Genomic DNA, 13,901 nt, shown 5'->3' with positions numbered 1-13,901 from the left:
ACATACTGAGTGACCGAAATAGGTATGAAATAGTTCTGTTGAAGAGCTGCACGTATGTACGCACTGCCACATGTTCACTGACCCAAGTTTGTTTGATGCTTAGTTTCGAACCTTCTTAGCTCACCTTAGCCGCCCAGTGTGCTACCTATGCGACAAACGGACTTCCCAGTGACCCAGCTAGGCAGGAAAATGGTTAGATACAAACGAACATGCATATAAAAAAACACATAAACGTACGTACATACATTGCCCACCGGAAGTGGTTCAAGTACGCTTAGAATGTTAACGCATGAATGTAAACCCGCGAACCTGTATACGCCGCACTCCTTTGAGGCGTGCTCTGTGAGATCGACGACGGATAGGATGCTGTCCACCATGGGTTCTAATTCATTTTCAGGGATGCCTCGCAGCCGACCGACCAGGTACAGGTACTCGTACGCATTCATATTGTCCAGTAGGCCTCCGAGCTGGAAGCAGTAGCTGATCTGGGACTGCCACTGCAGTGGACATGAATGAAGAAAAAAGATATATAATCCACAAGGTGAAGGGCATTACAGAGGGGAGTGAATAATATCAATAAAAAGAATAGAAATAATTTAAATTGGAGAAAAATCCATCACACATGTTGGCAAATCTGCAAACCGATACGTCGTAGCCTGAGCACGTTTTCACACCGTTTGGAAGCACTAGGGTTTCTGCATATTCACGGCCTTTCTCGAACACAGTAGCAGTTGGAGCACTTGATGCTGTGTCCGACCATGGTCGTGGCTTGTTGTTGTAGGTGTTAGTGATGCCGGGCGCGTTGTCTTGCAGCACCACGGCATCAGCTTTCGCTGCCGCAGTAGCTGAAACTCCTGTCTGGGCTCCATTATCGAGCTTTTATAATGCGACGTGAAAAACAAACATCGCCGCGTTACCGGCAAATATGTAAGTTCTTGTCGAATGCAATGAGATGTACGCAAGATAAGTTCTTTTTTAAAATCAGTGATAAATGCGGTTCTAGGAAAATTCGGGGCTTGGAAACACGTTGCACTGCGCTTGCATTTTACATCGACAGCACTTTCGCAGGCCCTTCTCCGCCGCACTAAAACCGTTGCGGAATTCTCCTGAAAAGACATGCATTATTGATACGAAAGCATTAAATGTTTCATGAGGAAGAGAAGTGGGCGTTGTTAACAGCGAGTGGCAGTCATCATCGTCATCATCATCAGTGACACCATCAGAGTCTTGTATGACCTTGGTAGTAACACATATTTAAATTTGGAACAAGTTCAAATTAGCTGACTAACTTTAAACTAGAGCAAGGTGGATTAAGGTGGCTTAAGGTAGACTCGTGTAGGACGCGGGGAAATGTACGACGTTACGCATCATGAACGTAAGCAATCAATTAGAGATGTCATTATGCTTTCGGATTCAAATCCCGCAGGGATGTTTAGGGGACTGTGAATTATTTTACTCCTCAATCTAAACTGCTGAATTGCGTCGTGGAATAGAGTGACAAATTCGGGACCCTTAGGGTTTCAGAACGATGCGGCTAGTCCGACCGAAGGATTTTCTTTAGAATCAATAATGGCACATGTCCCTCGGGAAATAGGAGCATTCAAAAGTGCCCGACAGTGTTCGGTCAAGAGTTACTGCATTCGAATGGGCGAACCAGGGCAGAAGCACTAATGGCAGAGCAGGAGAAGTATGGCTACAGCTAGAGTAGTATAGAGCAGTTGGAGCTGCTTATGCGCGACATGCGGTTGCCATCATCATCATCATCATCATCATCATCATCATCATCATCATCATCATCGCTTCATCATCATCATCATCAGCCTGGTTGCGCCCACTGCAGGGCAAAGGCCTCTCCCATGCTTCTCCAACAACCCCGGTCATGTACTAATTGTGGCCATGCCGTGCCTGCAAACTTCTTAATCTCATCCGCCCACCTAACTTTCTGCCGCCCCCTGCTACGCTTCCCTTCCCTTGGGATCCAGTCCGTAACCCTTAATGACCATCGGTTATCTTCCCTCCTCATTACATGTCCTGCCCATGCCCATTTCTTTTTCTTGATTTCAACTAAGATGTCATTAACTCGCGTTTGTTCCCTCACCCAATCTGCTCTTTTCTTATCCCTTAACGTTACACCTATCATTCTTCTTTCCATAGCTCGTTGTGTCGTCCTCAACTTGAGTAGAACCCTTTTCGTAAGCCTCCAGGTTTCTACCCCGTAGGTGAGTACTGGTAAGACACAGCTATTATATACTTTTCTCTTGAGGGATAATGGCAACCTGCTGTTCATGATTTGGGAATGCCTGCCAAACGCACCCCAGCCCATTCTTATTCTTCTGATTATTTCCGTCTCATGATCCGGATCCGCCGTCACTACCTGCCCTAAGTAGATGTATTCCCTTAGGGCAGGTAATGACGGCGGATCCGGATCATGAGACGGAAATAATCAGAAGAATAAGAATGGGCTGGAATAAGAATGGGAATGGGAACGATTGCCACGGGGCGGAAAGATGTCATATTGTTTTATTTTAGTTGTGTTTCCGTCGTTTCGGTTGAGTGTGCGGCAGCGATGGCGGCTAAGAAGTGAAGTTTGGATGTAGCCACAGCACGTCTGGCGTCACCTGATTCGCATTGTTGAAAGGTAAATGTTCTATCACAAATGGCGAATTACCTATCGACAAAGGGGTCTGGCAAGGAGACACAATCTCTCCACAGGAGTACGTTGATCTAGGTCAACTACCAATAAGGGACCATGTTCATGAGGCTGACTTTAACCGAAGAATGAAAATGGGTTGTAGTGCATATGGCAGGCAATACAAAACCTGACTGGGAGCTTACGGCTGTCATTGTAACGAAAAGTGTAAAATGACTGCCTTCTAATACATTAAAGAATCTTGGAGGTTAACAAAGAAGCTGAAGAACAAGTTAAGGACCGCACGAACAGCGATGGAACGGAAAATGTTAGGCGTAACTTTAAGGCGCAGGAAGAGAGCGGTGTCGATCAGTAACCAAACGGGTATAGTCGATATTCTAGTTGATATTAAGAGAAATAAAGGGAGCTGGGCAGGACATGTAATGCATAGCATAGAAAATTGGTGGACCATTAGAGTTACAGAAAGGTTCACCGCGCATTTTCCTACCATGGGGACGGAAGCGTAGACGAGGACGGCCGAAAGTTAGGTGGGGTAATGAAGTTAGGAAAATTGTAGGCGCTAGTTCAAATCAGTATCTCATAACTGAAGTAATTGGAGATCGCGGACAGAGGCCAACGTCCTGTAGAGTACACAAAGAAGTATGGCTCTCCCGTAATCGCTAGTAGATGTAAGCAGGAAATGGCTACCGGCAACGCAGATTGATTGGAGATGATACTAGCCGCAATCTTAAAATGAGTATAGTGCTTGTTCTCACCGGTGCACCCAACCACACTACAGCACATGGATCTGTTTTGAACTGTACCTCATTGCAAGTGTCTTCAAGGCCAAACAGCCATCTGTGGCGGGTCGGAGGCAGCCGATTAGGTGAGGCAGCGTCTCTCAAGGCGGCGTAGAAGCCGAGCCGTTGTCAATGTCAGTCAATCTGCGCGACATGACGCTTAGCTGCTAGTTATGCCCCTGCTTGGGCTATACTATCATTGGCCAGCCCCTGTTGCTTCTTTGCCTGTGTATGCTTCGGAGAATGATGGATTGTGGGTGTAGCGGAAGGAGCTTACTTTCAAAAGTTTTTCTCAAGGCGCCAGTTCCTCTTGAAAGGCAGCGCAAAACGGCATTACCCGAGTGGGAAAATTTGACGCAGCCATCTTCTCTGTTCCTCTCTTTTCCTAACAGTGTTCTGGAGCACGCAGAGAGTGAGTTGTGGCTTTTTGCATGTCATATTACTGTGAGCCAATGAGTGACTTGGTGAAATTTGTCGTGACTCTTGGGATCCAATAAGTGTCTTGGTGAGATTAGTCGTGAAATGTTTTGGCTCGAGAGGGCATATTCCTAGTGGGAAACCGAGCTCTCGACCCATCCCGAGGTTTCTGGACGTAGTAGCGGAGCTGTCCGCTTTCAGCGTTCTAACGTTCAGTTACAATTGACGGCCTGTGAATACTACGTGTATAAAATCTCGTTATCTCTTAAGTAACAACGCGTCTGTGGCTCACCTACATTGCAGATACACAGCTTCACTGGTTGTCCTTCTTCACAGAGTGGAATGGCGCTGAGTTTTTTTATCTGAAGGCTCCTCCCAGTGATTTCCAATTACTCCTATCTTGCGCTAGCTGATTAAAATTTGCACTTGCACAGTTTCTAATTTCAACTTCCACCTACAATTTAGTTGAAAAAGACAACAGGAATTCCTGTCGCAACTACAGAAATTTCTGTTGTACAACAGGATTTTTCTGTAGTAACTACAGATTCCTGACGGAGCGACAGACTTTTCTGATGTACAACAGACATTTCTTGTTGTGACTACAGAAGTACACTCTGTCGTATGTCTGTTGTTACAACAGAAAGCTGAAGCTCTACAACAGATTTTTGTAGTACTACAGAAAAATTTGTCAGCACAACAGGCACCCTGTTGTCTCAACAGAAATGTTCCTGAAGTAACTCAACAAAATTCTGTAGTGCTACAGAGAGCTGTTGAAATACTACAGAAACCTATCGTGACAACAGGCCCCCAATTGTCACAACAGAAGTGTTCCTGAAGTAATGCGACAAACTTCTGTTGTACTACAGAGAACTGTTGTAGTACGACAGAAACTTATCGCTGCAACAGGCCCCCAATTGTCATAACAGAAGTGTCCCTGAAGTAATGCGACAAACTTCTGTTGTACTACAGAGATCTGTTGTTGTACGACAGAAACCTATCGCCGCAACATGTACCCAATGATGACAACAGAAGTGCACTGAAATTATGCGACAAGCTTTTGTAGTGTGTACTACATATATGTAGCACGGAATTTCGTTTTGACACATAACCTACTGTGAAGACATAACTCAGTTTAAAAATTCCAAGTTGAAAAAGACAACAGGAATTCCTGCCGCAACTACAGAAATTCTGTTGTGCGACAGAAGTTCCTGACGTTTCTTAATTGAGAGACATCTCTGACGTTACGACAGAGATTCTGATGTCGCAACAGAAGCATTCTGTCGCGAAGGCCAAGAGTTATGAAGTCGCAACATAAACGTTCTGTCGCGACAACAATTAAGAGTTCTGAAGTCGGAACAACAGCTTTATATCGTGACAGCGACCCCGACGTTACGACACCAATTCTGACGTCGCAACAGAAACATTCGGTCGCGAGGGCCAAGAGTTCTGGAGTCGCAACAGAAGCGCCTTCCGTCGCGGCCCTTTAAAATTGTATGTCAATTTCAGATCGGTGATGTACACTGCACTTTTCTCTTGCGCGGTTTTCAATCGCGCTTCTCTGAAGCCGGCAATGCTGATAGCACGGACACCGGTATTAAAGTCGACGTGGCCAATACTTATAATTGTGCCGTGACGACGCGGCACCAGCAACGCCCTGCCGGTCTCCTTAAAATCGGCCGCTGATCAAAATCGTACCATCTGCGGGAATGGCTGCGCATCCGTTTTGATTTATTTGGTAAAATGTGGCACACAGCCCTGTGGACTTACATGTGCTGTTACACTGACACATTAGCTAATTTCCCAGGAATATTTCCCAAGCTTATGCGAAGCGGAAAAGAAGTTTTGGGTTGTTCCATAAAGTTGCGTGAAAGACTGTCTCGCTCGGGTTACATTAATCTGGTACAGCGCTGCCGTGAGAAGCCAGTATGCTGTCAGAAAGAACACTCATCCACGAATGTTTATGTAGCTATTTTGCATTGAACACAACAATTATATGCGCGCTCGAAAGTGTAAAGAAAGAGCGACAACTGTCGAAATTAGCAGAAACAACCCTAACAGTCACCGTTGCCTATTTCTGAATTTCTCATTTAATATGGATATCGTACATCAAAATAGATGTTCTAGCACTCCATGATGTACCTGTCGATGGTAAGAACACTCTTGGTCTTCTAGAGATGCGGCACTTGACGCGGTGGAGTGATAGCGCATCTTGACCCTTAAAACGCAAATGTAAACATCAGCGCATCAGCACATCGTACTGTTCAAAAGGCCAAAAATTTACTCTCCGAGAACTTGCAGCGGTGGTGCAGTGGTAAGATGTCGGGCTCGGAATCGTGTGGTCGCAAGTTCGAATCCTGGCCGCGGACGTTTTTTTTTTAATTTTTTTCACTTTTATATTTTTCTTTTTCTTTACTAACAAATTTAATATCCTTAAGGAGGTCTCTGTCAATTTTTAATTAAATATTGATCATGAACTACAGAGCTTTCTACTACAGGACGTCACACTACAGACAACAGAACTACAGACAACAGAACTACAGGCAACAGAACTACAGGCAACAGAACTACAGGCAACAGAACTACAGAAACAGCGTCCCAAAATACGACAGACTGTCAGAATTTCCTGTAGTGTTTTTCAACTGGGACGCTGTAAAAGGGGGTTTCTTTGAGTTCCCGCATAACATAATTATGTTTTCTCGTGTAGTCAAGTTACAATCCGAGAGCTATCATGTCTGTGGGTTGTGTGCAAGTCATAGTTTACGATTTTTTCCGCGTATTTTTTGCTTGAGAGATTCATTTAATTCACTAAATTTCTTGCGTCTGCCGTCATGGACTACGCTTTCTCTTGTATTGTTACCCATTCTGTAACCTAAATGGAAAGGCCACCTCCTAACGTCAACTAGAATTCCGGCTATCCTCGTTTGGTGCCTGATCCACACCACTCTCTTCCTGTCTCATAACGTTACGCCAAACATCTTTCGTTCCATAGTTGCCCAAAACCCATAGTTGCCCAAAACACACACACATACGCACACACACAGACAGAGCAAGCGTTCTAGAGTATTTGGTAAATAGTGATGTTACCAAAGGAGAAATGAATTCTCAAACAAAAATTTAAGGTTTATAATCTCTGAAGGTTAAATGTCTCACGGCAATAATTTAAATACTTCCTGTTGTTTTTATTCTCGATTATTGGACGTGAATGAAAAGTTTCTCCTATTTTCCTATGAAACATCTTTCTCCTCTCTCATATGAAAGGTGCGCTGTTGTTTTCAAGCCGTGCCGACCGTCGTGTAGGACGTGGTGGAGATAACAAAAAACAAGAGGGTGATTCACGGGAAGATGGGCGCTTGAAGTGATTAACAGTGGTAGAACAAGGGATGTCACCGAAAAGTGGAGCAGACTACCATCAGGGCGGCGACCGCACAGAAGAAGACCACGGCTGGGCAAAGATACTTGGCGAAGGTATCATGATACGATGAAAGATACTAAGGCAGCAATATTTGATTTAGAGATAGAAGATACTACAGCAATTTTGTATCTGATACGATACTTTTCATTTGTATGTTGAGATACTTCAATACATTTGCAAATTTCTTATTATAGGTCGGTATACTGTAGCAGCAAGCAAACTTGTATGCACAACAATGTTTGCTCGGAAATTTCGCAACTCCAATCAAGCCTGTTTCATTATGCAGAAATGTCTGTCAGTATCTCAGAATGTTGTCTATCGAGCTAAAAAAAAAAGCCGCCATAAACGCAAGTGTCCCGGAAGCAGCGTCATCCACCCTTTGGTTCAGAACAGTCGAACTTACATACCCGAGATCGTTCAGATCGCTGATGCATGAGAGTTGCTAGACCCAAGGCAACCCCATTCTTGCATTCTTCAGACCTCGCAAGAAAACACCCAGCAGGAGAAACTTCGATAACGAAACTATAACGGCATCAAAATTTGCGCGAGAAAATCCACATGCATTCACATACGCAGCATGGTACCGTGGCTACGAGCAATTGTCATGGCACCGACGCAACGTAAAAGAAAAAGAGAAAAAAAACACAAGAAGGCGGCGAGCGCCAGCATGTGGCACTGCTCCGTCAGTAGAGACACGCATACTTCACCGCCTGTCCTTGATTGAGGACTCTGGTAGAAAAATAAAATAATGTCTCTGCCAATAATTTTATTCATAGAATACATTATAATAATTAGTAGGGGGAACTCTTGCGCTTTGTCTACTGGAGCAGCAATCGGGGTGGTTAAGCCGGAATGGGAATTACGGGTAGTACAAGGGCTTGCCTAAACATCGCGCTTCTGGCTTCAAATGGCTTCGTGACTTCGCAAACTCATAATTTATGACAAAGTGGTGTGTAATAAATAACTGAAGAAACATTATTAACGTCGCCAATGACAGGATGTGAGCACAGGACCTCAAGCACAGAAGCCCGATATTGAAACCATTACGCCCTATGAATCGCTCGCTGGCATGTCAGCGCTCTAAGATGCCTGGTGCGTTTCACTGTGCCCACTTCGACAGTCTTAACCGATGCAATTAGTGGCGATTTTGTGTGTTTGCAAAGTCTTCTGAATTTTGAAAAATATTGACATGCCTGAAATTTAGGACAATGGGGGCAGATAAAGCGTAATAAACTAATTCGCAGGAAGGTCCGAGGCTAGAAGCATGAAGGTGAGACAAATCCATGTACCAACGATTAAAGTTTCTTACGGTGATGTTGCAATAGAAATATTTGGTGTCCTAAGACACACGATGCATTCTTTCGCGTATCGGAAATAGAGATACTGATACACGTGTTTCCAGATGTATCGGGGTACTGATACAACATAGGCAAAGTCTATCTAAGATAATATCTAAGATAGATGCATCTTCGATACTGCCCAGCACTGATTAAGGAATGTCCACTTGTCGGAATGGTGGTTCGAGCAGCATTCGGCTATTATTGCCCACTGTTCATCACGCGGTGGAGATAAAGAGCACAGAGTTCCACTCACCTGGCGGATGTTTGTACTGAGTTTCGCCACCGCAGTGGCAGCGTCGCCGTCCGAGACACTTATCAGTCCGGCCAGCATTTGAAACGTGGTGGTCTTGCCGGCCCCATTCACGCCGAGCAAGCCGAAACACTCGGTGGGCCGGAGTGCCATGTATATACCACGGACCGCGTGCAGGGTGCCAAACCACTTGTGAAGACTCCAGGCGAGGAGCGAGTAGCCTGCGAGCCCGTCCTGCTGGCGCGCAGCTTTTACCCTCTTCTTCTCCTCCTCCACGTCTTGTTCACCGGGCAGTTCATCGCTCGCGAGGGCGTGTCCCGAAAGAAAGCAGCCGGACATCAGGAAGATCATGAGCGCCATCAAGAGCAGGCCTTCGGCTACTACGGCCACTAACTCAAAGCCTATTCCATTGTAAGTGAACTGCAGTAGACCACCGGTGCAATCGATCCCGAGGGAGTAACCTGTAAAAGATCAACTTTTACAAGCGATGGCATAGAACGGAAACTCCTGCAACTAACACCAGCCAGCGAGAAGCAGCGCTGCGTAGGGCTATCACAATGAAGGTGCTGAACTTGCAGACTTGATTTTCTGTTTCAGCGAAAAATTCTTTTGGAGCTAACAGAAATAACACTTCAGAGGGTGCTATACATAGTTTATATTTTAGAAAACAGTGGAATAAAATAGTTAGATGTTATCTTCAGGCATCTGGTCAGAACGATGTTTGCGCTGCACACTTTCGTAGAAATCTCTTTTTTTTTAAAGCAATATTTCTCATTGATTTGTTTTGTTGCATTTTTTCTTTGCCCTTCTCGGAAATTCTGTGACTATTCCTTCGTCCAATGCTTCTTTATTAGTTGGTCTCATTTCAGCTGCATTTTTTTTGGCATAAAAATGGTTTACAGTCACCGATTTTATTTCTTATTGAAACTATGCGTACTCGCTTAACAGTGTACCTCTTGATATCCATCGGAATGCGCTCCTTTTTAACACTCCATTAAATGTATCTATAGCCCATAATATGTACCTATAGCCCAGCGCTGCCAAACTCGCGCTTAATAGCAAACCCCTTTGTCACTAATAGATATGCGCCATCCTTGTGAACAGCTCTATTTCCTGGAACGCAAGCCTCATTGTACCTGCTTAACGGTAAACAGCACCTAGGTTTGCAGAAACCTGCGCCCTTACTTACGATATTTCCTTGCCATAGAAATTATGCAGATAATCGAGGCGCCTTCACGCCACCGCCGCCGCGGCTGTTTTCATGCCAACGACGCATGCGCGATGCGCAAGCGGGCCGTTGGAGGATGTTCACAGAGGTGGAGTGCATCTCACCGCAAAAACAACGAAGGCGAGCAGGAAAAAAAGCTTAGGAGAGGGCCGCGCTACTTGTCAGTGGAGCGGCATCAATAATGAGTGGCGGAAACCACGTGTCTTTCGCAATGAAGCTGCGGTAATGGTGGTTTAATTACCGTTGGTCAAGTGGGTGCTCAATTTCGTACAAGAATACCTAGGGGGAACTGTGGCGCTAGTGTCTGCGGGAGCTGCCAGCGGGCCGCTTCATCCAACGAAGGAGTGATAGGCACTGGGCTGTACATGATTTGCCTCAATCCGTCCTTCTGACTTCAAAGGACTTCGCAACTTTGTAAACTTATCCTTCTCCACAAAAACGGTGCGCAAGAAATAATTACATAAGTACTGATAAAATTGTCCGATGGCAGGAATTCAACGCAGAACCTCTAGCACATAAGCCCTATGTCGACGCGATATCACCTCGGGCACATGTTTCGCGAGGCGGCATAAAATGTCCTCATAAATTTCTCGCGCGAAAGCGAGCGTCTTCAGACGCTCCGCGCGTTTTGATTTGGCCATCTCGGTAAGCTGAATCGTTGCAATTAGTAGCGACTGTGCGTGTTCGTAGCCTTCTGGACTTAGAAAAGCATCAATTGATTTGTGACAATGAAGGTGGATAAAGCGTGATAAACAAAGCCACAAGGGCGTGTGAACCAAGAGACAAAAATATCAGACAAATCCATGTACTGCCCATCATTCGCATTGATGTTGTTGTTGTTGTAAAACATTATTTGGCTTTATTTAGAGAGGTGTGGTGCGGTTGCCCACCAGGATCTTAAGTCCGGATGCTTTTATTCCCAGTTGCGGTCATCAGGGTCGGTTGCCTTCGGCCAGGGCTCCATTCGCCTCAGCCGCCTTGCGAGCTCACTGCTTTAGACCGATTTGGTCTTCGTGGTGGTTGCTGGTCTTCGTGGTGGTCGCAGCTGTACGTCCCATCGCTCTGCCCTTGGGTTTGTAATATTGGAATCTCATTTACTTTGTCATTCCTTGTAGCGTGAGTGAGGGTGGGTTTCATGTTGCACCAGGGGAATTTGCTGCGTATTGTGTAGGGTTCATTTTGTTAGTATGCATAAGTTGGGAAAGGTGCCTGTTTGATGTTGCGCCCAGTCAACTGCCTATTCCGTAGCAAGATGATTATGTGGGGGCGGGTCTATCTTTGTGATCCCTCTGTAATGTGCTAGAATGTCCGAGTAGTCCTTGGGGACGGGTGAGAGTTCCTTGAAGTCGGGTTCGCTGGGAGCTCGGTTTGCAGTATAGCCTCGTGATTGAAATATCCGGCTATCTGCATGGTGTCCTACGTCACTTGTTAGGACACACACCCACTTATGTCAAGGATTGGGCACATTTCACTGAACTTGTAAGAGATATCGCCGTCGAGGACGATGAGATGAAAGGCTCTTTCGACGTAAAGTCAATGTTTACTTGTTGCCCGCCGATTACACAGCCCAGTGTTGCAAGGAACTTTTCGAGAAGGACGCTTCACTACCTCGACGTATTCCATTTGAAACGCAAGACTTATGCTGCCTCCTGGAAATCTGCACGAACAACACACACTTCGTGTTCAACAAATAATTTTACAAGCAGCGGTTCCCAAGAGCAATGGGACCTTCCGTGTCCGTCGCCTGTGCAAAGATCTCCCAAGAGGCACTTGGAAATTCTGCGATGACCTCGCAGAAGACCGCTCCAAAAGTTTTTGCCCGGTACATAAATGACTGGTTTTGTGTGATTCATCTCCAAGAGGTGTTGCATTCGCTTGAGCATCTGAACTATTTTATACGAAGTGCCCAGTTCACCATAGAAGAATAAAACAATAGAAAGATTGAGTTTCTGAACGTCCTCTTATGAGGTTCGCCCAAAAGCGTTACAGCCAGTGTGTATCGGATGCCGCCCCACACGGGGAGGCATTTGAGGTTCGACTGCGCATCCTATAGTCGAGAAATGCTCCGTTGTCGCTTCAATCTTCTCTTGCGCATTGCGCATCTGCTCCGAGGCTGCACTGCCCAAGCAAGAGCTAGCCGTGTTAAGGAAGGACCTCTTCAACAGTGGCTATCCAGCACAGATTCCTAGAATTCAAGAATGGTGGTCTTCAGTTGCAGAAAACACAAGGGTACAAGAAAAAGAGAAGCTGAAACTGGTGGGTGTCCCCTACGCGCAAAGCACCAGTGAGGCACTGGCATGAGGTTTTGGCACATATGGCGTAAAAATCGCAGACATTCCAAAAGAAAAAAAAAACTAAAACACAATCTTGTACGCGTGAAACCCCCTTCGGAAAGGTCAATACTTCCAAGGGTAATCCACAAGAGTCCGCGGAAGAGTTGTGAAGTACGCTACACAGGTGAAACTGGGAATTTTAAAGGAAGGATTCAGTAGCACCAGAACGCTGCAAGAAAGAGCAGTGCAAGTTCAAACGCCTTGGCGGATCATCACGTGGCTACCAACCACACCGTCGATTAGGATGCTGCGAGCATAATGGTGACAGAGAAGCGACTATCGTCAAAACTGCTCTTAGAATATTTACATATTCAAACGACAAGAACCGCCGTTAAGCGGATACGGGGTAATCACCCCGAGATATACATGCGCACTTTGCGCCACATAACACATAATTAATTACCTCTTCTTGCGCTCATCTTCATTGTGAACAAGGGACCCGTAGCCGTCTTTAAACGCCATTTCGTATTTCATATTTTGAAGTTTAGTCGAGTGCCAGTTTATTTGACAGTGTATCACCCTCGCCTGACGAAATTTCAACGAAATTTGGACTTAGCCTATCTCGAGTGTATCACCGTACGTTGTGTATCGGTGACGGTACGTAGGCAACGAGGTGCGCTGATGACGTTCCAACCATTCTCCACCATTATAGCTCGTTTCTGCCTCATCAATGCACGTCCAACCGTTATCAACCATGGCCAAACGTACTTGATGATGATGTGTGGTGTTTTGTGGCGCAAGGGCCACGTTTGGCAAAAGAGCGCCATGACAAGTGGTAATGTTGATGTATTATGGAAGATGTGACTTGGCTGTAAAGTGGCCTATAAATAGTCGCTGTAAAGTGCGTAAAATCTACGTGCTATAACATTATAGCGATGACTAATGACGAATACTATGAACATTAAAATCCATCGTAGAAGAATTATGCAAAATAGAAAATATATAAGATGGTAAAATTACTTGGAGCACTGCTGCCTCGCCAGAGCCCTTGAAACACAAGGGCCTTGAGGCACGTGCTATACGAAAGAGCTATCCCAGCGGCATCCTCTGAAGAGAGGACCCGCTACGAACATGTGGGGCTAATAACATGCAAGACAGCATCTTTCAGAAAACATACGACTGCGTTGGTGTCAAATAAAGGTTCTGGGCCGAGTAACATTACTGGATGAAGGGGAATGTGCTGCCAGTATGCTAAGGGAAAATGTTTCTTTCTTTCAGATTCGGCTTTCCGACACGGTGGGAGGACCTGGAGGACGGTAAGCCTCTCCTCGCATCTACCGCAGGTTGGAGGGTCACTCCGGTGAGTAGAAAATTATGGGTGCCGAATGTGTGTCCTATTCCGAGACGACCGGGTAGGACATCTGTTCGGCGTGATTTTGTTGCAGAGGGCCAAAATCCTAACTGTGGGTTTATCACGTGGAGCTTATTATTTGTTTCCGCGTCCCATAGGCGTTGCCAGAGGTTCCGTAGTTTCCTCCGTAAGAAGGGCTTC

General features: G+C 45.6%; 1 protein-coding gene across 16 annotated transcripts in view; it reads right to left on the bottom strand.

Annotated features, from left to right (window-relative positions):
* Positions 1-13,901, bottom strand: part of LOC135907219 (phospholipid-transporting ATPase ABCA3-like) — a 456,174-nt gene that overhangs the window by 46,112 nt on the left and 396,161 nt on the right. For all 16 annotated transcript variants that reach the window (XM_070525189.1, XM_070525199.1, XM_070525188.1 and 13 more), the window contains 2 exons: positions 8,852-9,309; positions 310-497 (listed from right to left, as the gene is read on the bottom strand). In XM_070525189.1, the coding sequence (XP_070381290.1) occupies positions 310-497; positions 8,852-9,309 (646 nt within the window). The remainder of the gene's footprint in view (positions 1-309; positions 498-8,851; positions 9,310-13,901) is intronic.

The sequence above is a fragment of the Dermacentor albipictus genome, chromosome 9 (genome assembly GCF_038994185.2).
Source record: "Dermacentor albipictus isolate Rhodes 1998 colony chromosome 9, USDA_Dalb.pri_finalv2, whole genome shotgun sequence".
Lineage (NCBI taxonomy): Eukaryota > Metazoa > Arthropoda > Arachnida > Ixodida > Ixodidae > Dermacentor > Dermacentor albipictus.
Note: the sequence above shows the minus strand (reverse complement) of the source record. Positions and strands in the feature narration are given on the sequence as shown.